The sequence below is a fragment of the Lottia gigantea genome (genome assembly GCF_000327385.1).
Source record: "Lottia gigantea unplaced genomic scaffold LOTGIsca_9, whole genome shotgun sequence".
Taxonomy (NCBI): domain Eukaryota; kingdom Metazoa; phylum Mollusca; class Gastropoda; family Lottiidae; genus Lottia; species Lottia gigantea.
The window spans coordinates 2,704,638-2,730,899 of record NW_008710950.1 but is presented as its reverse complement, the minus strand read 5'-3'; the positions used below and the strand labels follow the sequence as shown (position 1 = coordinate 2,730,899).

The 26,262-nt window shown below is 30.9% G+C and overlaps 1 protein-coding gene across 1 annotated transcript; it reads right to left on the bottom strand.

Annotated features, from left to right (window-relative positions):
• Positions 1-9,453: 9,453 nt before the first annotated feature.
• Positions 9,454-26,036, bottom strand: LOTGIDRAFT_229805 (hypothetical protein). The gene is made up of 12 exons (XM_009068327.1): positions 25,907-26,036; positions 23,675-23,789; positions 23,348-23,490; positions 20,520-22,202; positions 19,218-19,952; positions 18,009-18,119; positions 16,494-16,556; positions 15,840-15,917; positions 14,923-15,128; positions 13,367-13,418; positions 12,013-12,101; positions 9,454-10,373 (listed from the first exon to the last, which is right to left on the bottom strand). The coding sequence occupies exons 1-11, from the start codon at positions 25,979-25,981 to the stop codon at positions 12,030-12,032; spliced, it is 3,333 nt and encodes a 1,110-aa protein (XP_009066575.1). The 5' UTR covers positions 25,982-26,036; the 3' UTR covers positions 9,454-10,373; positions 12,013-12,029.
• Positions 26,037-26,262: the final 226 nt, after the last annotated feature.

Here is a 26,262-nt window from a genome sequence, read left to right as displayed (position 1 = left end):
GATGGCAATACGCTCCACATTTCATGTCGGCGTGTAAAAATCATGGATAATAAATTAGAGCCATTTAAGGAAATATAATTTGAATTGAATTTGTTTTGATAAAATTTTAGAAGGCAGTTTTCGGAACCATGTTTACTTTTAGAAATAAGAGTTAAATCAAGGCAAACATAGGCGTAATAATTCAAAATAATTTAAACCGCAGTAAATGAAAAACAACGGTTAACTGGAATGTTTTCTTTCGATTAAAATCGGATAAACAAGTGTTTGAAATCATCATATGTTAACTATAAATCCCTGCTTTATTCTGGTAAAGCTACGGACCTGTAGGATCTAATTTTAATTCAATGCGTTATACATTAATGCTAACTACACGAACCTCCGCTCGTTTGAGGGCGCCACTGTTCAAATTTCAAAATGGCGCTAGCGAAGTGACCAATCTTAGGACGGAGGTCAGAGGGCAAAGATCAACTATAGTCTGTGTTAATTATCTTCAATACAATAAATTTGTAGATCATATTAAGGCGTTTATTTATTACACCAGGTCAAATTTTAAGGGGGGGGGGGGGGGGAAACTTAATTAAAGTTCTGTTCAAATAAGGGTTGTTAAAATTTATCCATGGCACCATGGATATTTGTAAAAACAGACTATATTATGCTAATTAACATCTCGTATTCTCTCTTGCATTCTCATTTGACCTGTAATGGAGTGAAATGTGATGGTTTCAGAATAATTTACTAAACAAAATAGATTTAACATAATTGTATGAATTGAAAAATAGACTGAGGTAGTATTACAATTTTGAAACTCACGAATCTGATTTTTTGAAGCCTTCAATTTGAAAAATTAGAGCAGAAAAGGTTGATAGGCCCAGACAAAGCCTATTTATTTACTCCCGGTTTGGACGTTGACAGTCAGTGTAAAATGTAAACATTCTAGCGTAGACAGACATTATTCTTTTACTTCAGTTGAATGATACAGTGCAAAATAAATAACAGTTTGGGTTTGTTAATCCATAGGTTTTAAGGGACAGGTGTGCCATTTTGGGAGGTTGATTTGAGTCTTGATTATATGTAAATAGTCTTCAGAAGTAGGCCTACCTGAAATGTATGAAAATCACAAAATTCCTTTAAATTACTTCAAACTAAGAATTTTACTCACTATTTCTATTTATGTCTTTTCTATATATCACAGAATATCTTAAAGTGATACTACGTCTTAGAATACACTCGTCTTGTGGCTAATATTTGTGTTTAATAGTGACCATTGGTTAAATAAGAATGCATCCCACGCTTTATCAAGTTTGAAAAAGCGACAATAAAACTATAATCAAAATTTTAAAAAAAAGTGAGCAAGCGACAAGTCCGTTCAGTTTGAGAAAAAAAGAGTCTGGATTTGGATAATCAATGCTGAAACAGGAAACAATCATCTTCCGGTGTATACAAACAAACTTTGCCAATGATTAATATTCGTTGAAAATTGTGTTGGTGGTGGAGTATTCATTCTAAATTATATGAATTGCTTATTCGCGGAGTCGCTTAATCTCCTACGAGGCATTAATATTACGTCTTCAAAATATGTCTGACCATGTCAAGGTCAATTCAAGAGTAGAGTTCAAGGACGTCCCGACTTGAGAGTTACTTCCCCTTGAAAATTACACCGGATTTCCTAGACTCACGATTTGAAAATCGCTTAATGTATTAAGCGTTTTATAATTAATTACTTGATTTTGTGGATATATCGGATTATAGAGGGATTTTGATGTATAGTTAGGACACCAGGTGAGTCCACTGATGGATATATACTGTTATTTGCCAAATTTGAGCAAAATAAAAATTTTATGTTCATCCTAAGACGTAGTGTCCCTTTCTGGACACTCATGGATTTGAAGGCTCAAATTTCGACGTTGAGCTGTGAACACTATTACTGATTACCTCAGCTAAAATTCCAATTTCTAAGACTAAAGTATGATTGGTCAAAATAATGACCTACCTGTCCCTTTAATGGTATTTAAGTCATGAATGACTGAAGCTGGTGAAAACACTGCTTTATATATTACCCATGTAGGTTTATTAAATAGTAAAACATTGTGTAACATTGTTGGTAATGTACTGCATAAAAATATGGGAAAATTATCAGATAAAAACTTTACCTTAACTGGAAAGGGCCATACTCTAGCAGTTATTGCAACATTTATCTCAAAATATATATCAGTCTCTAAATAGTAGGCCTTAGTCTTAGAATGTCTTTGTGTTGATGAACATGATGACACATTATGTCTTCAAAAATTGTTTTTACAGAATTTTCAGCTAATATTTTGAACTTTTTTGGTTGAAATTTCTTGGAAGGAAATGTGTTTCAATTCAACGTCAACTTTAAAAATATTTATCAACGTTAAGACATTCTATGACTTGCTGTACTATTTTGAGGCTGGTATTTAATTTCTCTTTAAAAATCTCAAAAAAATTAAAAAAACCTTTTGCTCTGCTCAGACAATAAATTTCAATAGTTTGATAGTCAACATTAATTAACTCTGCTGTCTAGAAACCATGACAGTTTTTTTTTCTCTGCTAGCATACCAGAATATTGGGGGCTTAGATTTTCATCCAGAATGTATTTTATTTTTAGGTTATTCATAAACCTGTTGTAAGTTTGAGTTATGTTGTTAGTTGTGAGATGAGTCAAAGAGTTCCATCTGGTCATGGTAAGGGGGGTGATGTTTCCTACATTAGAGCTACAAGTGGTAATACAGGATCATTACCGATGCCACCCCTATCACCCCCAGGAAATCGAGATAAAAATCTCACCCCTATGTCAAACATTTCATTAACTGAATGTGAATTCAATGAACGTGACGAAATGTTGTTGAGAGAATTGGAGGAAGCAAAGTCACGTGCAGCTCAGATGGAGAAAACCATGCGTTGGTGGTCAGATTGTACTGGAAATTGGCGTGAAAAATGGAATAAAGCTCGAGATGAGAGAAACAAAGCTCGGGAAGAAAACAGACAACTACGATCTAAACTTGAAGCTGTTGTCAAAGAATTAACTTTACAAAAACGCGATAGACATGATTTAATTGCTGAAAATGATCGTTTAAAACATCTTTTAGAATTAAAAACTTTAGAGAAAGATTGTATTAGTTCAGCAAGTAGTTCTGTTAAAGAAGAAGAATTAAATTTACCCTCATCAAAAGAAAAGAAATCTGAACAAGATGCAAGTGAAAAAGATGTTGATGAAATTCCTAATAATAATTTGAATAAGAACACTAGTAAACAAATAGAACCTAATGAAACTAGTAATAATATTGAAGTCAATGTTGATCAGAATAAATCCAGTGATACAGAATCTAGATTATCATTTCAATTAGAAGAAACTGAAAAAATACTAGAAGTCGAAAGAAGGTAATTGTAATTAAACATTTTCGTATTCAATATCACTGTTATGTGTTTGGTAAGAAGATGAAACATCAAAGAAATGTACACATATTCATAAAATATTGTACTACTAATTTCAGAGAAAAGGGAGATTTAAAAACTGCTATGGATACTCTGCAGGATGAGTTAAATTCATTAAAGAGTAAATATGAAGAAATAAAGAAAAATAAACAGATGACCTATTCTGAGGTAGGGTTGTTATATTTGTAGCTTATATTACTGTTACATTGTTCATGCTTGACACTGAATCCCTTAATACTAGAATTCCTATATATTAACATACTGATATAACCATTAATATTGCTAATGACATAATGTTCCAAAGAAATGATGTTGTCCAGAATTTCATTCTAGGATCAAAACTATCATTGTAATTTCTTAAGTTGTCTATATTATAGTATTGAAAAGAAAGAAGATTGTTACCTGGTGTGTCAATAATAGCAAAAAAGTATTTTTATTCAAAAAAATCTGATGGCTGTACAAAAACTTCAGGATAACCATGAATAATCAATAAAAAAGATTGAATTTGAAACATGATGTGACCCAGTGTAAAACTGAATATTGAATCAGTAATATAAATATGCTTTGAGAACATTGAACCGGTCAAAAGCTTATAGATAACATATAAAATGGGTTTTCAGGCTAGCTATGACGATATTAACCTAGATAATTATTCTGATGATAATGACATTGATGTATCAAGTGGTGCGGTGAGATATTTAACAAACAATGTTTTTAATTGTGTGTTTTTATAATAGTATTCAGTTATTTGTATTATATAGTACTATCAGTTATAAATTGATTGTTGTACATTTGTCAGAGTTCTAAACATAAAAGAAGATAAATTTTATTTTTCTATTCTTTTGAACATAGCGAACCAAGCCCCGCCCTCCCCCCTGCAAAATTAGAACAAATTCTAAATAGAAGCTAAAATCAGTGTCTATCAGCTTTTGCCCTTCATGCAAACGCTGCTGCCCCCCTTGGCACATTGGGCTAGTTATGTTTCTCCTGTAGTAATACCGCAACAGTAACCGCTGTAGAGGTACTATGTGGTTGAATGGGGTTTACATCATTACCCTACTTTAGTTGATGCATGAAGAAATAGACTATTATTATATTAAAATGTTAAAGAGGAATGTTCTATGTAAATAGCATGTAGCATGTATTGTTATGTAAAAATTTTTATTTTTTTGTCAGAATGTGTATTGATTTTTTAATATTTTAATATTTTTTCTAAGTAAGAGTCCTGCAGTTTCAAACAGGTATATTTTCTGCCAGTCTTGTCAATCAGATGTCATCAAATATCTTAACCAAATTATTGCACTTATACAAGTAAACAGACAATAAACTAGGTTGTTAATTAAGATTAATGATAATAATGATAATAATTACCTATCATATTTTCAGAAATATTGTGAAATTTTCTCTAAATGATATTGATATAGACGTTAATTCGAATGTAACAAATGTGTTTTCAGGTTTGTAAACTTAAAGACTCTCATAAAGATGAAATAACCAGAATATGTCAAGAACTTGAAGAAGAAAATGCTAGTCGTTCAGGTTTAGATAAGAAAATAGCTGATCTGCGAAGAGAGGTTTGTTTTCACTTTGTTCAGTGAAATAATCCATTAGTATACTGTATGTATTGTAATGCTGATTATATAATTTTTTTTCTTGGGGGGTAGGGGGGCTGCCTGTTAGAAGTGTGTCTAGTTGGTTCAAAATTTGGGACAAAAAAGTACAAGTACTCAACAAATTTATTCCATGTATCAAAGTGGCTCACAAGAAGGGAATCTCATTTTGGTTTGAAAGATGTGCATTATGTAAGTAATGTTACATTGCATTTTTTTTTCTATGAATAAACTGTTTGTATTAGACCAACAAGATCAATAAAAATGTCTTGATATTTAATGCATTATGTTTATTTTTGTACAGTTGGAAAGATTGCAGTCAGAAAATGCCTCAGAATGGGCAAAACGTGAAAGATTAGAAACAGAAAAATTAGCATTAGAGAGAGAAAATAAAAAGTTACGAAGCCAAGCAGAAGATTTACAAGAACAATTAGACAGAAAGAATCAGCATGTCTCGGCTGTTATGGATTCTGACATGAAATCTTTACAGATGGAATTATCTGAAAAACACAAGGTAAATATAACTTATAGTTAGGGATTGTTCATTTACCCTACATTTTATAGTATATTTTTAATGCTGTCCTATTTAGTTAACTGTAAAAGATAACATAATTTATTTCAATTGCAAACAGAGCTGACAGTTTATCAGATATTAAAGGAGGAAAGTCAGTTTGTGTAGATTCTTTGGGTTATTGCTCTTGACTTATTATATAATTAATGTTTTTTTGTTGTAGGAATTGAATGATTTAAGACATATTCATACCAAGATAAAGAAAACCTATCAAGATAAATTAACAGAATTAGATCACACTAAACGTCGAACAGAACAATATGAATTAGAAGTTAAAAAGTTACGTTCTAGAATCGAAGAATTGAAAAAAGATTTAGCCAATTCAGAGGACGAGGTAAGATTTTTAATACTTTTGTATTGAACTTAATCTTTGACCAAAAATTTCAAAACAGAATAAAACTGTGTGTGGCATCATTCAGATTTGTTACAAATAACTTGTATGCTTGAGAAATGGTTTTCATTGTAACTTCCCTATTTAACATCTTTATCAAAATACAATCATTAAAGGATCAGGGAAGGGTTTATCAAATTTATGAGCAGCATCTTGCTCTATTCTGAGGTTTTCATGTAATTGATCAATACCCAATTCAAGTTTTTCTGTCATTTACATATATCATCATGTATCTGTATTTCTTGTCCTTGTTTTGATGTTGAGATTTGTTTCTTTTTATTTTTAGGTTGATATACAAGCTAATAACGTACGTAAATTACAGCGAACTAATGATGAACTTCAAGCGCAAGTTGAAAATCTTCAGGTACAAAATGAGCACTTACAGTCAAGGTAAGAAACTTCATCAATATTAATTAGTACTCTTAATTACGTACTCTTTTTTTCTACATATAAGATGAACCTGGCCTATTGATAGAAAAAATCTCTTTCTGTTATATCTGGAAGCAATAACCTCATAATGATAATGACTGTGATTCTTTATCAGTATTAGATGTAATATTGAATATTGTAATGTTTTTTGTTTTGGACTTTAGTTGGTAATCTATGCTTTCAAATCCTCTATTTCAGATTAAAGCGAAGTAGTCAACCTTGTTTAGTTAAAAGTCGGTCTTCCAGTTTAAAATCATTTCCCTTACAAGGTAATGATGATGATGAAAATGATGATGATGACAGTGAAATTGATTTAACTGATGTTTCTTAGCATCAAATATATCCAAAAACATTTTTAACATATTTATTTTATATATTTTAATCTCTTGTTGTACTTTCGTTCACTTAACTTTCAGTTTAAAGTATCAAATATTAATGTGTTCACAGTTAGTGGTAATGCCTCTGTAAGGTCCTGTATGGCATCGTCCCTAGATCAAAAGCTTGGTCTTTTTAACTAAAAATCATATATGTTGATGACTTAAAAATCATATTGACAACAGAACAAATTTAATGATATGAATGGCTGAAATGGAGCTGTGTCAGCTAGTAATACAAATATTTAGACTACCTTATTTCTTTAAAGCCTGTTAATACATTGTTTATTGTCAAGTGACTACTCATTATTAATATTATATGATAGGAATATAAGAGCACCCTATAATAATATACTGTAGTTAGTTGTAGTAGGAGGAATAATACCAGATTTGATATTACATATGTTTTACATAGATTACTAAATGACTCAATTGTCATAACTTCATACATATACCAAAATACTCTGGAAAAAGTTGAAATCCATAAATTTAAGTCTCCACCCTCGAATTCCTATGTAAAAAGCCCCATGAAATTTGATTTTGGTAAAATATATTTCACAGCAGTCTTAAAATTACATTTAGGAATTGAAATTACATGTTCAATATTTTGACAGGACTTTATGGAACTACTATTGGAGTTTTTGGGAGAAATGTTGCATAAAATCTTTTACAATTAATAGCGAATAAGGTTCCATAATTTTTTTGTCAGAATATAGATTTCACAATAGTTGACTTTACAAAAAGTGTAATATATTTTGTGCAATGACTTCAGTTATATGATATTAAAGGGATTGTGAGTTGTTTTGCTGAACTTTTTATGTTTATCAGGTAGTCTAGTAGCTTCGATTTGTATCTAGCAAAGTTTTGTAATTATACAAATGCATAATCGTATTCTTACACCACTAATATATCTAAAGGCATTTGCGATAGCTATGTGATAAAGTGGTTAGTGGAATTACAAGACCCACAGACATCTGATTGAAAATTGGAATGGAGTAAATCAATGCTATATGTTTGGAAAAACTCTTTACAATACCTTTAAAATTTACTAAGATAGATTACTTATATCTAAATTAGAAACACCAAACTATTTATCATGTTATTCAGAATGGAAGTCAGTGAAGAAGGTTTTGATGTGTTTGTCTAATAAGGTCAGTACAGCACAATATAAATATTAAATGATTAGCTGTAAAGAAAAAATGGATGATAGACATAAGTTATTTATTGTCACAAATCATATCATTTTATCATTTAGACTTTATGAATAAATTCCCTTCATACTATTAAAATGTTGTATTATTTTGCGACTTGGTATATTTAGTATTTCTTTGTGAACAAAACATATTTTGTAAATCTGGGTTATGTATTTAATAGTCTGGAATGTAAAAGAAACTCCACTTACAGCATTTTTGATTCAACCTGAATCTTTTGTCATAAAAATATACATTAGTAGACATATTAGCTCTTGAATTCACCTTTGTGATTTGTGGAGCTCCAATCAATTTATATTATTTTGGGCAGGCTAAGTAGAATTTACAGGTCTGGCTTGTTGAGTTTTAATCAGTAATTCTCCGTTTTGGCTTGGAATTATCTTTATGATTGATGATATATATTATAAACTTTACTTTGAGAATTAAACTATTTATGTTGATGTGGAACAATACCTAGGTGCCACTCATAACAATAGAATTATGTGGTAAGCTTTTTTAAAATTTATTGTCAAGATATTTTGAGTGAAAACATTGTCAAGTTAGTATAATGGTTGCTTCCCTTTATATGTTGGTGGATAAATATGACTGGTTTTACCTGGATTATTTGTTAAGGTATGTATAATTGTTTTCAGTATATGAAATAAAAATACAATGCTGAATCCATGAATTATACAATCCCTGTACTTGTATTTATCTATATCTATTGTGCATTTCATACATGTAATCATATAAGCCAGTTATTAACAGAATGTAATTATGGTTAACTCCAGCTTCACATGGCAGGTAAATAGTCAGGTTGTTAAAGCCTTAAGCATTGGTCAAGTCTGCATCAGTTGTTAATAATTTTGTACTGTGAACAGACTACCAAATAATTCATATGTTCAATATCTGGAATATTTCTTAGTTGCTGTGTAAGAAGATATTTGGGGTTTTCCCTAATTATGTGAGTTACATTGAGTATTCATATATTTTATATGACCTATCAACGTAGATTACTTCCAATACTTGACTGATAAAACTGCTATTTGTCTTCCTTCTCATAGGAAAGAGACCAAATACAATTCAAGACACAACTGCGGGTCATCTATCTTTCAATGTAGTGAATCTAATACAGCATTTCTGCCATAGTATGTGTACATGTATAATATACTTTCTTAAAGATTAAGTTTTTTGCCCCCTAGAAAATATAACATTGTAATGAACACACATGATGTCTGATCCTTCTGGAATAATTACTGCATTTCTCTTCTCTAACAATATACATTCACATTCCGTGAACAAAGTCTGTGGCGGTATGAAACATCAAGTAAGCATGTTATAGTTCAGCAAATTGAGGATAAATGGCACCTTACTTTTTTTCTGCAAATGGACAAGTAAGCGTGCTCCTTCAGTGGTGGTTAAAACACAACACAAATATTAGATGACAATTTTTTTTTATTCAACTCAATCTTGTGATGGGTCATTGATTATTACATTGGGTAGAGTTTTGCTAGACTCACACCTGTCTGACCCTGTCAAGAAAACAAACCGCACAATTCTTATATAAGCCAGGAAAAATAGAACAGAGAACTGGGATTGAACCTCAGAGGTCATAAATATTGCACATAGCCCTTTAATATCCCTTGCTCTAAACAACATGGAGAAAGTCAGCTTAGATACAATTAGAGAAACACAAAATATTACAAATTACTTCAAAAAATATTTTACAAATAATTAGGTATTCATTATTATTTATATGTACAATTAATTTATCTTTAATCTAAAAATTAAATCAAATGGCAAATTTTTACCCAGTCTTTTGTTTTAACCAGTGATAATTAGAGTTCATTCTATATACAAAAGTAACAATTTATAATTCAGATGAATCTCTTTCCTCCAAATTTCAAACTTTTAAAAACCATTAGACAGTTATCGATCAACGAATGTTGCCAGGGTGTCAAATATACATTGGGTAGATCAGACTAAATTGCTATCTATTGAACACGATAGGATTGATATCACACAATTTTGTGGTAATTTAAACACCATTTTGGCTGGATTTACAAATTTAAATCAAAGGAAATCGAAAAAAATAGAGACCAGAAAAAATGGAGGAAAACTTATAAAAAGAGGAGAGTCGACAAATAAAATTATAATAAAGTATTGTTCTTCTTCAGATCTACTGTAACATTTAGATAATATTAGCTACATATATAAAGCTTTACAATTAACAATAGTATTTAAAAGTTGAAAGGCAATTTAGCTTGAACTGATAGCTTGATGCTGTTGAAGCTTGGCGTGACTGTGGCTGGCTGGCTAATGAAGCTCAACTCTACCTCTCTTTACTTAATATCTCTGAAAAATATAAAGGATAATAACACATTAATAAACTACATACAACACTAAATTCTGCAATATAAGGAGCATTTGGCACTGTTTAATTTAGATTCAGTAAAATTGTCAAAAATATAAAAAACCAATGACAAAATATTTTTGAAAGATGTATATCACTGAAATTTAATTTATAAAGTAATACAGATGCCAAATGGTTTGAATGGTAATAATCACAAATATATTCTACCAATAAATATCCAATTGAGGTGCATTTCTAGTTTCTGATGATATATATACATGTATATTTAAGGCATTCAAAAGCTTCAGGGATTTTTCATGTGTCTAAATTTTAAAGCTTTATTGTTATAATTACTGCTGTTGTATCCCTTAATAAATTCTGATTCTTAGATCAAAATATTTACTTAATACAATAATCATTTATTGATATATGAAATATATTAGAAAAAATAGAAAAAAAGATGATTTAGTAAAACAATTAAATAGCTGAAAGCTTGTCAAGTTCATGTGGAGAACATTGGCAGTATGAAAACAAAGCAACAAAGCAAAATATCAAAGCAAGCAAGTGATAACATGAAAATACAAAGCGCAGAATTTTGAAAAAATTTGCCAAAAAGTTTTGAAATTGCATTTTAAAATTTTGTAAATTAACAAATATTTGGAGCCACATGTTTTACCACAGTTTTGTCTGTTCTTCAATGAAACAATAAGTCTCTGTAAAAAACTAAAATATTGTAGTTATAAATTACATCAAATGAGAGAGAAGACTGAAATAGAAGGTAAAATTATAATGTGATGATCATGACTAGGAAGATATCTATTCTAAATAAAGCTAACCACTGCAATAATAATCTATATAGATAATCCTCATGACAACAGACAGAAAACCTATACAGAAACCTTCACAATCAACCAGTGACAAGAACAGATCTGTAACTTAAGAGCTCAATGACACCCACTGAAAAAAGCCTCTAAGTCATATTGATGTCACAAACACGAAGTTACACTATCAAGCTGTGGTATTAAGATTGCTATTTTACAATATGTAAAGTTTTGCGGTAATTAAATACCTAGAATTTGAATTATTTAATTTTCCTTCATAACTTCCATTGCATTATGGTCTGAATATACAATTTAATCAGGAATAAAATTACAGAAATTAATTCTTTCCCTTTATGATAAAAACAGTACTTCAACAAACTATATAAACTGTACAAACTAATACTGATAATAGTAGCGGTATGTCAAATGTCAAAAGGTGACATCCAAAACTGTGGCTTGAGTAGAATGTACATCAAAATGTCTCTACTAGCTCATCACTGTTTTTTTCAAAGTTAAGAACAAGCAAACTATAACTGAACTGTATTAAACAGCATTACTTATTCTACATCTAAAACCTGACTAAAATAAGAAAAAAGAGGTCATAATGTTCACAACACAAACAATGACTGAGATGCTACTGGGCAGTCATCTAGATCTATTACAAGTCACTATAAACACTCTATATTCATATTGACAAATTATAGGGTTTTATGACATCATCATGAGACAGGTGAGAGGTCAGGAGAGAGATAGGACATCAAGTGCTACTTCAAGGGTTTTTGATTCACTTCACAAGGAGAAAAACTTGAGGGATACATACCCTCCCTTTCATATCATTTATCGTCTAGTACCATTAAGCACCCTGCGAATTCGTCTTCTCGTTTCAGAAACTGGAGGTCCGCTTGGTCCCTAGGAACGGAAATCATTGGTTAATTGATAACTCTGTGATGAAGTGATGAAAATGGAACAAAATAATTTATTTGCTCAAAATATGAAGATTCTAATAACACAATAAAGGTGAATAGCTAAAGAATTTATCAAATCTACACATTTTGAGCATTTAGTCTTTTTATAAAAATATTGAAAATAGAATACTTATACTAATATCATTATCATTATAAATTTAAAAAGAAAATTTGGTTTCTGCACCTTCTATTTTATGTAAAAATAGGATATAATATTAACTAAATTTACTCAGATTTCTACTTCATGCATTTTTAAATCTAACATATAGAAAGAATTATATAGAAAAGAAATAGATTTTCATTGTTTTTGATTTATTTTATGTTAATATAAAAGTAATATAGCATAGTTTATTAAGTATTGAAAACAAGAATAACACTCTATAATATTGTGTTATTTTATTTTTATACCAATAATCCATAAAGGAATATGACTTTTATAAAGTCTGACATTGCAATTTGCAATATTAGCATAAATTTGAGTTCAGTAATGGACAAATACCAATAATTCCAATAAAATAAATGATTAAAAACTAAAGTATGAATATTTTATTCTTGTTTTCAAAGCGCAGCAGCCTTAAACAGAGCAATTTGTTAAAATAGAAATAAATTGCAGAGCATAAATTCTAAGAGAGTCATCTAACACTTACAAAATTCCATTTAAGCATATAGATTAGAAAATATTTAAATAATCCATACAGAGATTGTTTTAGCATGCAATTTTACCGCAGAATAATTCTAAATTTCATGAAAATTGACTGTTCTGAAAGCAATTGAAAAGTTTCAATTTCTAAAACATAAAGCAAGCTTCTGAGCTATACAACATCATCTTGAATACCCAAAGCTGCAGGTTTGGAAGCAATAGACAAGTCAACAATATCAAATTCAATACCAATAAAATTCTTTTCTTAAAATGAATTCTTCAGTTTCTTATACCTTTGGTCATTACCAAAACCTTCACTAAAACTAGGTCATAACCATGAAACTGCACTAAAACTTAATTTCTTCTCAATATTATGTGCATTCTCGTAACATCAAATAGATTTTACATTACTTCCCTATTAAATTGACCACATATGTTAAGTAATATATAGTATTTATATAATGATAGATATTTTTCTTTCATTTATTGATTGTATTTTTAAAAATAGGTCTAAAATATTGGACTGTAAAGAGCACAGCATTAGTAAAAAGCACATGCAGCAAACTTACGTAGTAATCAAAAGGTGTGTATGAGCCTACCGATGCTTTACTGCCTCCAGACCTGTAAGAGCTAAGTGTCAGAAAAAAGTCATTTTAATCAAAGCATGATGCACAAATACCAGGAATATAAGGGTAAGGGAAGATAAGAAATGGAAAAATAAAATGGTCTGATAAATGGGAATCATTCCGGATAAAGTAAAATTTAGATTTTAATTCTAAACTAGGGCTACAATTTGATATTTATGTTAATTTGGTATGTTTCCTCCAATTTCTAGAATTCGCTGTGAAACCATTTAGTTTCATTATTGGCAAAAAATTTCAGGGATTCCTATGTTTACAAAATATTATTTGTAGGTTTTTTTTAAAATGGATAGCAGGACACAAAGAGAAATGTTAAGATAGTTTTGTAAGAGTAACAATATCAGTGTTCTAAGATCACTATATAGAAGAATGCTGATTATTTGGCATCATATCAAATCATCATATGGGCAGGTATTCAACCTCTAGTTGTCATGGTAACTAGTAGACATATTATGTTACCTATACCTTCTTATTTTATATACCTGGCATTAAGCCATATTGAAGCCGACTTATCTCACACTTAGCATTTTAAGGAAGTGTGATGTTGGCAAGATGAGAAGTAAACAGTCTAATTCTGATGATTCATGCAATTTCTTGGAATATTCAAGTTTGATATATCAAATTTTATAACAGTATAGAATTGATTTTTTTTAACTCACAATAAAGTATGTGGCCTAATATTATAATCTTATCATAAATTCAAATTCAAACAACATTTATGTGGACATTGAAATGTATCAATATGGATAGTATATTTCTTTTCATCCCAGTAAATAATAAGGAAAAATTCTGAACCAGGGATGTTGAAAAGCAAAAGCAAGTAGCAAAGAGGAAAAAAAATAAATAAATAAACTACAGGATAAATGATTATTGAGAATCTAGAAATGATAAAAACAAAAAGAATTTGACAGAAAATAGGTTTTTTTTTTGTGAAAATCATTTCATCCTTCTTTTTTCATTTGTAAATATACATAAAGATTTTAGAAACAATTCAAAATAAACAGAGAAGAATTAATAAACTCATAAACAGAGGGAATCTAAAAGCTATTCTAGAATAGAAAATATGAAAGCAAATAAAAAGTTAAAATAAGATAAAACAAAACATAGCCATGCACTAAATTAAAACAAATTCAGAATAGAATTTTAGATTTTTTCATTTACATAGTTTAACAAATCAACTATTTAAGTTTCTTTTTGCCTGCAGGGTCAAATTATTGAAAAGTTAAAATGAATTGGAATCTCTCCAAATTGCTTGATGATTAATTACACTTTCTGAAAATTAAGGTGGGTTTCAATTTCATATCAGAAAGATGGAAATATGTCAAAGAGTAAGGTGGTTTACCATTTTCAGTGTATTCCTATATTATATGATAGCCTACTTATATAACCTTCAATGACATTGATAATATAGAGGTGTTTATCAAACTTGGAGAGATTCACCTCATATGAGAAAATAAGATAAAAGAAGATAAAATATTACTTACGAATCACGTTGCTCCAATTCATTTAATTTTCTGTTAACTCTACTTTCTATAGATTCACTAGTACCTTCTTCAGGTATATATCTATCCAATAGTTGACGATGTCGATCCATTTTATCCTGAGCTTCGTGCAGCCTTTCTCTCATTCGATTGAAAGTTGTGGGTCGATATAAAACTTCCTCAGGTGGTATTCGAGAATCCAGTCGATACTAATGTCATGGTAACATAATGGCTTTATATTTGTTCTTTTTTTAGTTTTTGATACCAAAAGACATTTTCTTGCTATTTTCTCACTAATTTAGTAAGATATTGAATTAAAATTGCTTTTATAATGGTATCAAAGAAAATTTAATTTGTTATCAGGTTTAATTAATGTTCAATTCAAAATTTGGTAATTTTAAGAGCAAGAAATATGTCTTTTTGTATCATTTGCTAAATTGTGTTAATTGCAAGAATTGTAAATGAGAAAGGAACAGAAAGCAACAGATAAAACAGCACTACCATAAATGGAGAAAACATACAAATCCAAATAGCTCAATTCTGTTGAACTATTATATTGAAATTTTTAGCATTGTATTTGTATGTTAGACCCACCAAAATGAAAAGTGCATAACAAGTCTATGCTATATTTAGATAAATAAATAATTAGAAGCAGAAATAAGGTTATATAGTAAAGAAAAGCAGAATATCTGTCGAGCTGAAACTATATATTTAAGCAGCTTTAACAACAAAATATCAACATCTTCATTTTCAGGCAATAACTTTGATAAAACATTTTGAGGCAAAGCTTTAGAGCAACTGTTCTCGACATGACTATTACAACTGATAACAATCTAATGAGAAATAGTGATGAAACAGGCTGGATAAGACAAAGTAAGTATGTAGACTAGGTTTTGTTAGTGGTGTTACACTATACATACCTGCCATGAAAGAATATTCTTGGGTTTGGTAAAATTGCCTTCAGAGTCACGTACAGCCTTTCTTTCCGTTACTCTTTGCTATAAAAATGGGTTTCTAGTGGTTATTTACAGGATGATTGAGGTTATACAGGATAAGATATTGAAGGTAACTATGATTGTATGATTCCAATACCGTACTTTGTATACTAACTTATAACCCTGGAGTAACTCATACATACTGTTTTCTTTCTGGTGAATATCAAGCATTTTCTAATCTTATTTCTTGTAAACAATGACATAATCATTTCAACTGCCGTGTTATAATATCAAAATTTGATTTTGCTCAAAAAATTATAAATTATTCACCAGACCAAATTGATCTGTATGAGATGTACCAGGGAGTAAAGAAAGAAATAAAATTTGTGGATTTCAGGATGGTATGAGGGTTGATAACTGTGATAATGATAAGGAAATTATCTATGGGATTAAACAACGCTGATCATAAATATATTTCATATATCCTATTTTGGATAAAATGTATTATAAAATTTGTATCTGATGGTTCCTAAAATGTTCAGATATTTGGTAGATTGCTCTAAAACTCTTAATATTATTATATCAACCACAGGCAGCACACTCATCACATTTTATGAGAGAAATTTGACAAATACATACCACGGTTCCTCTTGATGCTGTTAGTCCTGCAGTATGAGGATCAGGGCTATAATAAAGTGGATTCTGAAACATTGAAAAAATAAGGTGGGATGTATCGTATTCTTTTATAAATATCTCAACTTTCATTACTGCCTATTTTCTGTTGCCAATTTATTCTAACATCAAGGTATAAGGGATTTTAGAATGAAAAATACATAGGAAAAATCCCTAACCGTTTATTGCTGGGCATAATGAAAGAAATAGGTTATGGTGGGAGTTATATCTGAAGTCTTATAGTGGGAATGGGACAATTCAAGTGGAACAATTCAAATGAATAATTAAAGTGTCAAAACTTACCATGCACAAAATAGAGAAAAATATACATAAAAGTGATATAGATGTACACTTACATTATGGGATTTTTTGTAAAAATTTGAAGCACTTCGTACACTGATTCACGAGTTTTCGTGATTTGTGATAATTTTAAAATTTCATAATTACAGTTACTGAACCCTATGTAAGAAGTACTCCTATATTCATAATTAACATAGCATATTACATTACAAGTAACACAATAACAAACAGATAGGCATTCACATTTGGAATTTAAATCCTTTGAAAAAAAAAAACAAATGAGTTCAGCATTGAAGCCTACCATTCAAAAAACATTTTAAATAGTAAAATTAGAAAGTCAAGTAATATTTTATGTATGTTTTTGCTGATTTCTTCAAATTATTCATACAAAATGTAAAATTTCATGCTAATGGCCAACACATTAAAAATATTATAAAAAGGGATTAAACAATTCAAATATTTGCATAACCAGCAGATTGAGGTCAATTTAATTTGTATCACCTTTCAGAGGAAAAAAAATCAGTTAAGATTAGACGTCTTCACTAAACAAACTGGAAGTAATAACAGTTTATATAGCCACAGTACCCTTGATTTTAATTCTGAAAAGTGATACAGATAGCTAAATTTGACCGATATCAGTTTATTAAGCAAATAATTAGACATCTACATCCCTTTAAGCTCATAGTTAGCTATAGCTACAGACATATAACTACTGTTTGAACTTCTGAACAGACGATGAAGATTAAACATTATCAAGCAAAATACATTCTGTAAGGTAAAATCTTTAAATCAAACATGAATAAACAAACATATTAATGAAATTGTTTATAATAATAAAGCATAAGAAATGAATTGTTAGCAATGAATCATTCCATTTGAACTGTGGAAGAATGTTAGAATAAGAAATTTGACAACAGAAAATAGCTAGTAGTTCCTCTGAAGAAGATATTCTTAACTTAATAGTTTGATTGATAGGATATTGCAATAGTTTCCAAAAATATTTTCTTTCATGAAACCTTGATACAGTAAACAAAAAACAGTGACTTGACTGATAACATTAGTACTTCTAAAAATACAATAATTTTGCCATCCTATTACAATCAAACTATAAGCCTTAGACATGTAACATAGTTAGTGAAAATTGTGTGCACTTTGCCGACACAAACATAAGCTCGACTTTACCTCTCCTACTTTGTGTGTTGCCCGATATTTATCAGCGGCATATTTAGATCTTGGTGTCCTACGACGACGTGTGCCAGGCTCATCTTCAAGTTTACTGGCAACAATAGCAGCCTGTATTAAAATCATAAATTTAGGTCAGTATTTGAAGATTTTGTGAATAGCCTCACCCTTTTAGCATTACTTTATATGACAATTAAACAAAAAAAACGTGTATAGAATATATGAAAAATTACTGAACTTTGTCTTTTTTAAATTAATGATATATAATAAAACATTATAAAATATTTATTATTTTTATCGTTACAAATGCATTTACAAATCAACTTTATGATCTTTATGAAAAGATTAGTAAAAATGCTGCAGTGGGTGAGGCCAACCAAATAGGTCCAATAAAATAATAAATTAAAAAATGGAATTGTGACTGTAATTTTTGACAGTGTAAATTTCAAATTCAACTAATGTCTTGAAGTTTTCTATATATCGCCTACCACTACTCTTTATTGTTAATAAAATAACATTTACATGCCTTCAAATTTTTCTTCTCATTTTTCCATGCATATCTGATTTTAAATTGAAATTTTTTCTTCTATTTTGGTCGGCCACTTATTCACATGCTAGGTTGAATTGTTGAACAGCCTAACAAAACTGTGCTGAGCATTTATAACCAATAACTACATGCTTGGTGTTTTTGATACAGAGGCAGCCATTTGAAAAGTATGGCATGCTATAAAAATTCAACAAAATAAAATAAGAAACAGATGTTTAAAAAAGCATTAAGATCTGTCAACAACAAACAGTCCCAGGCACTGTATTGAACATGAAGGAAACAACAACCTTAATGGCCTCGCAACAATAAGCTTGATATTTATAGGTTCAATAAAAAATGAAAACATTGAAAGCCTTATAAATGAAGTTCCATACAAGTCAAGACATTATTTCTAAAATCATGAATTTGAATGAGTATAATTCAGTGAAACCAATATTAAATATGTAGAAAAAGGTAAAAGTTAAATTTGGTTTTTAGTAAGCATGATAATATTAATTTCATATCTTGACAAGTATGGTGTAAAATAGGATGAAAGCATGAATTTGGATTGGCAATTAAGTTAGGAGATGAAATAGCATCGTGTCAGTCGAAACAGAACATTTGAACAAAATGCTCAAAGCAGCAAGTAAGAGAAAATTCAAACGTTACACAAATTGGCTTACATAGAGAGATCTTTGTTTTCTTTTTCTAGTTCTGGGTCTCTCAAGTGATTCAAGCAATCTATTTACTTCATTCTGATATCGCGGGTTGTACATTAACTCATAGTATGGTACAGGTGATTTTTCACTGGTATCACCCAAGAATCGCCAAAATCTATTATTATGCCTATGAGCTGTTAGTGGGCTAGTATAATAATCAAGCATTCTGTACCGCCGTGGGTAGTAACGATAGTGACGAGTATTGGCAGGCGATATATAATAACCCCTAGATCTCGTTGGTGCTACATCATAATCGTAAACATGTGATGGAGACATTGCACGCTGTGCATTTCGAATCGATCTCTCATATTTGGCAACAAGATAATTTGTACGATCATCTTTTGTTGGTCGTCTGCTGCTATCAAGAGCTTCTCTTATTGCTGTTGGAGCAGTTGGATGCCTATGCAAATATTCAAATGCACCATATTCTCGATCTACGCTTCTTGATCTTTCAACACTTGGTGATCTATTTCTTACAAATATGGGAGATCGTCTTGCCCATGATTGTCTCGGCTGTGCAAACACAACAACTGGCTGACCCAATGGTGGAGCAGAAGATGCCCTGACAAATTCTACCTGTTGATAGACTTGGCGTACTGGTGATACCCTTCTAGCTGAAAGTGGTTGGGTTTGTGGCCGTGTTCTGGCTCTGAGTGAAGCTACTGCTGCTCTAGGTGATGAATGGGTCTCTGTATTAACCTGTATGAGGGAGGTCAAGGTCAAGGTAGGGTCAAAGTTCATGATATCTACAAAGGAAACTGTGAAGGTAATGCACACATTAATGACTACAGGAGAAGAAATGAAACTTAAAAATCTATCAAAATAGAGTAGATTGCTACTAATAAAGAAAAAGAAAAAAATGTTTTGGTGTTTTGAGTGTTCCTTCATGTTCCCATTATACATGTATATAAAGATATGAATACATATATATAATTCAGGCAACCCACCGTCCTGTTTCTGCCATTTTCTGGCACTAAAGGGTTAAAATTAGAGTCATTATAAGTTAACAGTGCCTAGGCTGTGTGTTGCATTAACAGTAGTTAGTCCACTCATCCATAAGAATAGAGAAACACTACATCGCGGTACTGCGCACTACAAGATGCATTCACCTAGTAAAAGCTGTTGTTAGAATCTAAAACACACCATGGTAAGGTGTTTAATTGAAAGCTACTACAAGGTGAAGGCAGGTCTTTAGGAAACTAAATGGATGCGGGCGTGCGGGCAGGCATTGAAACGGATCAGAATTTGTGAACCCAATACATTTACCTTTATTAAAATTCTATCAAGAACTGTGACTGGGCCTTCGCGTGAATAGCCATCATGCTTTTCATTAGACTTTGGTTTAGTAGACAGTTGCAGTGATGAGGGTAAAGCTTGATCACTCATAGGCAGAGAGAAGACATCAACTTGGTGGCTCAAACCTCCCTCCAGACGTTTTTTAAATGTAGTTTGGGGTATATAAGATGGATGTCCAGATTGCAGTGGTGGCAAGCGTGTTAAAATTGTCTTTGATAAGTTAGAGTCATATCTTGGTTTATAACTATAAGTGTCCACATCACCAAGTCGATTTCGCACACCATCACGGAAGTCGCGCATTTTACTAACATAATTAAAGAATACTTGATCACCTGATGATAACTCTTTTGGAGCAACTCCTGCAAGCCTCTCAGTTACATCAGCTTTACCATGCACTGAAATGGGTTCAGGATAATATCGGAATCCATAGCGTTCACCATTATTTGGATGTACCACATCACCTTCAACACTTAGCACCAAACTAGCATTTTCATATTTCCCCCAATTTACCCCTTTCAAATGCTCCTTAGCCTTTTGCACAGATTTTGCTACAAGTGAAGATATTACAGAGTCATGTTCATTGTATTTTGAAACATCAGTGGAAGTGGAAGGTTTATATCTTGGAAGCAAATTGGAGGAAGAGAGATAAGATAAGTCAGGTTTCAAAGCACTCTCGTTATATGGTGACATCTCTAATAGACCTGGTGATGTTAATGTGTCATATCTTGGTTTAAATGGTACATAATTATCAGTTGTATAATCTTCTGTATCTCTATATGATACTGGAGTGTAGCCTGATGTACCATATTCCTCATCACTCAAAATATCGCTATCATCACTCTGACCAATTGATTCCACATCATAATATGGCCAATATTTAGAACGCTTCTCTCTTCCCAATCTTTTTTTACATAGTCGATCATAATAGTTCCCTGTATACCTTTTGGTCCCAAGCACTCTGTGCCTCTGTCCTGTGTACTTTGTATCCGGCCCATATTCTAATCCTGTATCATCAATGCTTTGTGCTAGAGATGGGATATCAGCATATTTCGATCTAGTAAGGTAGCTTGATCTAATTGGCGTCTGTGTACCACTTCCAATTGGTGAAATGATAGGCGATCCACTGTATTTAGCCACCAATGATGGAGATAGATATCCATGGACCAGTGTAGAAGACCTCTGTTCAGGTAAATTAGCTAGATTAGGATCATCTAGTATAGGACGTTCTGAAAACGCTGACGCTTGTGTTGGAACGGGTAGATTAAAGTCATTCCATGTACTACCAGCTGTAATAGGTGTGGACAGACCAGCTCGATGACTCAAAGAGTGTAATCTGTGTGGTAATATGGCTGGTTGTGGTGCAGGACTTGCTACTAAATGACTTGTATCTGAATCTCTGTATAATTTATCTGAAGTACTGTCTGGTAGTGGACTGTGTCTGTATGTGGAGTGAGGAGTATGTGGTATATGAACTGCTGATGGTCTTGGACTTGGACTAGCAACTAACGATGTTGTGTCTGATGTGTCTAGATCTCGTATTGGACTGATGTCTGAGCGTGATGTGAAATGTTGAGAGGGAAAACGTCTGTGTGGGAGGTTTGATGATATCCGATTCAATCTGGCCTTCACAGCAGAAAACGGTGACGGGGGCTGCTTGAATAAGGTCAAGGTAACACTTTGTTAGAGTTTCTCATGAATAATTTTTCATTCAAAAATAAAAGAAACTAAAGAATAGACCAATACTAAAAGTAGGAATCTATAGGATTTAAACCAAAAATGGTAAGAGGTAACTACATCTACTAAATAGGATAAGACTGAAAATTTCCTGTTTAATTCCTTTGGAATAAACTCAATCCTCAAAGATAGGTGTAGTAACAAAATGATGTGTACATTATACCTCCATAACATAGAGTTTATAAATAGTTCCCAGAACATGCATGATGACATATATCATGATCGAATGATCACTTATAACACAATTAATTTGTAATGATTGTTGGTGTTGGAATCACAAATATTCTTAAAACTATTTATACTCTCTATTTTGAAGTGAATATTACATGGATGTATATATATAATATCAGAAACCTAGAGATTAGAGGTCAAAAAGTGGTATTGTTAATTTTGGTCGAGATATCATTATTAAGTTGGTTTTGAGATATAAAGATATTAATATCTATAAGTAAAGATCTATTTTATATCTGGTCTCTTGTTATTATATACATACATCATGCAATTAATCACAATTGTTAAAACAATATTAACTCCTGTTCAAAATATAATTCAAACTTATTCTATAATCATTAATACCAATATCTAAAAGTGGTAATTCTATCAAATTCAATAAAGAGTTCCTTCAGATTCTTTGCTAAATATCCTTGATCAGTCAACTAATAAAATCAAAGGCAACTGTGCATGATAAATGTAGACTCAAAATACAAAACCATGAAATATGAATGTCCTAATACATAACTAACAATATTAAATTTTACTGACTATTTCCAACTCCTATTTATCATTGATATAATTATTTTCAAGATCATTTATTATTTTGTCTTCATTTTTTGAAATAAATCTTTAAAGTAAATGAACAATCATGATGTTAAACATTACTGCATGGATTACAAAGGAGTTGAAAATAAATTGAATTGGTAGTTATCTCAAAATGAAGCTCAAAAAGAAAGCTCTACATTTCAAATTACTTTGGCACTTTTTAAGAATATTTGAATCAGGAGCATTCTATTAATGAACTTAATATTGAGATAAACTTTAAATGAAATAAATAAAGTAAAACTTACTATGGCTGAATTGGTAGCGGAAATTAAGTCATAATCGCGATTACGAGACATGTTGGCAGTATCATATGTATCGTATAGAGCATCAGATCCAATAGATGTTGCTCTCTGAACAGCACTGTTAAGGTAGTCTTCCTCACCAGAATCTAGAATACCAAGCGCGTAGTCATTCATTATTTCTAATATCTTTTGGAACATCAGTTTTTAGGAACTCATTCGGAATCAACAAGGATGCTATTTCTGTTTCCAGTTCCAATTCAAAGATTGCATCTAAATTTTCAATACATTTAAAAACGTCTGGATATTATTTTCTGTTTGACTTATACTTACAATATCGACTCCTTACTGGTGACACACTGGAATAATCAAGTCCATAACCATATCTCCGTTGGGAAGGAGGACTACTGTAGGCATACTTTCGCAGAACAGAGTGTCCCTTCGTGCTCTGTAAATTGAAATAAGAAATACAGTACCTGAACTCAATATGTGCCCAAAATATTTCATTTGAAATTTTCTTCAATTATTGTAATGTATTACCATTGTAAAATATGTAGTGATATATTGAGATTGAGAAATAGTATATAAAGTTTTATTAAAGTTAATTGAATCGATCTAAGACTTTATTAATTTATTTTTTTGTTGGAATGATTAACTTCAGGTGGTAAGCTATCATAGATATTACTTTCTCTAGAAATATCTCTCACTCTTACTTTCTTAAATACAAACCTTTTCTTTCAACATCAACCATATAATATAAAAACTAGACAATCTGTTAGCACATTCCAAACTCAACTTACCTTTTTTTTATTTTTTTACATTGTTCTTTGGAAAACGATTTTCCATTGATTGTTATTTAATCAAGCAAAATTTGATAATATTTTCATTATTATAAAGATTAGGTGTCATATTCTTAAAAGAAATATCATGCTCACATATTAGTGGCAAAATAATTAACTGTTCTTCAATAGATTAATATTACGATTTATATTTCCCCAAAACTATGCATCTCTTTTGCTAATTCTTAATGAGCTCCTACATATGCAAACATTCTCCCTTAGTCTTTAATCACAACATAATTTTACATACAAAGTCTTTGCACCTTTTAGATAATATTAGATACTTGTAATATCAATTTGTAAAATTATACTGAGTTTTATACTTTGTTAACATTCATTAGTGTTGTAGCATATAAAAATATTAAATACAGTAATAATGGCTAAGGTAAGCAAAATTAGTTTGTCAACCAATAACATAACAGTTAACAGGAAAGATTGAATAGTAGAACTTACCACGGAGAAGCCCGGTGCTGGTCTCCTCCTTGTCATCGCTTCCACACTCTCTCACCTAAATTATTAATTATAACAATGATGCACTAGTATAAAACTCTCCTATACAGCCCTGAATTATATTTATGGGGGAGTAAGAATAGTCAAATTTAAATCACCATTGCTCTTTTATTTAGTTTATACTTACTGCTGAACTTACCTGTAACTGATATGTGATAACTTCTTACACACTTACTTACACTTATGGCTCAAACACACCTCTACTTATGGTACTTATATCTGACTCTCACTGATAATGTTTGCAGAACTAATTGCTGTTTAGATGATTCCATAAATCTATTTATAGCCTTAACACCACATATAAAGTAGTAGGCACTACCTTCATGCCTACACCTCATCTATAGAGATAACCATTGACATACTTTAATATAACTTTTCTTATGGTTAATACACTACATTGTTTATCATTTTTAGCAATTTGCTATAACAACTGGACAAAATAATATCACTTAAATATCAAATATTAGACTTGCATATTAGATGTGTAAAGAAGTTAAGTTAACCCCTAACACTTATCAATTTCAGTTTTTTTTTCAATCTTGAGAGTTTAAAGTAATATTATCAAGGTCAAGCAGAAGCCCTTAGTTATTTTAGTTGGAGGTTGATATATGAAAAATAAAACAAAATTTTGGAATAAACTTTTTTTTAAAGTTTCTAAATATTTCTTTTTTTTTTAAATTGAATCTAAAAGATTCTTAACTTCAGATGCAATACTTGTCTTAAGCAAGTCATGTGACATCTGTAAAAGTTATAAACAAAAGATATAAATAAATATGCTGTATACACATTCCTACAGTACCAGTTGTGTGGGTAATGAGTTTGTTCTATTCTTATCTATCTAGTAATCTAACACCACACAACCAAAGATACTTTCGGTTACTCATTACCTTAAGCATTCACATATCTATAGCACCTATATCACCTTAAGTCATGTGTCCAATTTAAAATGTATTTTGAAACATTTTTAGTTACTTCCATTTCAATGTTATATAATCCATTTTGTTAAACAATATTTTGATTGTCCAATATTTTCTACACTTTTTCCACAAACAAGATTTTTTATCTCAAAGATTTCCAATTCTTAAACTACAACTACCATTTATCAATCTCTACACTACACAGTCCAAAGAAGTAAGGTACTCTCCTGAGGGTCATTACTTAAGCACACCTGGTCACACCTGGAATTGCTGAGTCAGCAATCAACAAATACACTTACCTGGGCATAAGCTATAACTTCCTTATCATCCTCATTTAACCCTTCCATATCTCTAAAACTTATATCTTCAAACATTTTAATTATCTACCTGAACAGAGGTCTTAATAACAACCCACAAACTAAACTATAGGCCTATACTTAAAGAATCACTTGAGAGGTCCACCTTTCAATCAGAGATGGCTACAAGATGTGCCTTCTATAAATGGATTGATAAAAGAGCAATGGTTTTATATGTAATAAATACGAGAGGTGACTTTTAATAGTTTGACGTAGAAAGGAGATAGAATGTTATGGTTAATAGAGAAGGGAATCAGTTATCAGACACCTGTACACAGACTCTACAGGTAAATGTCATG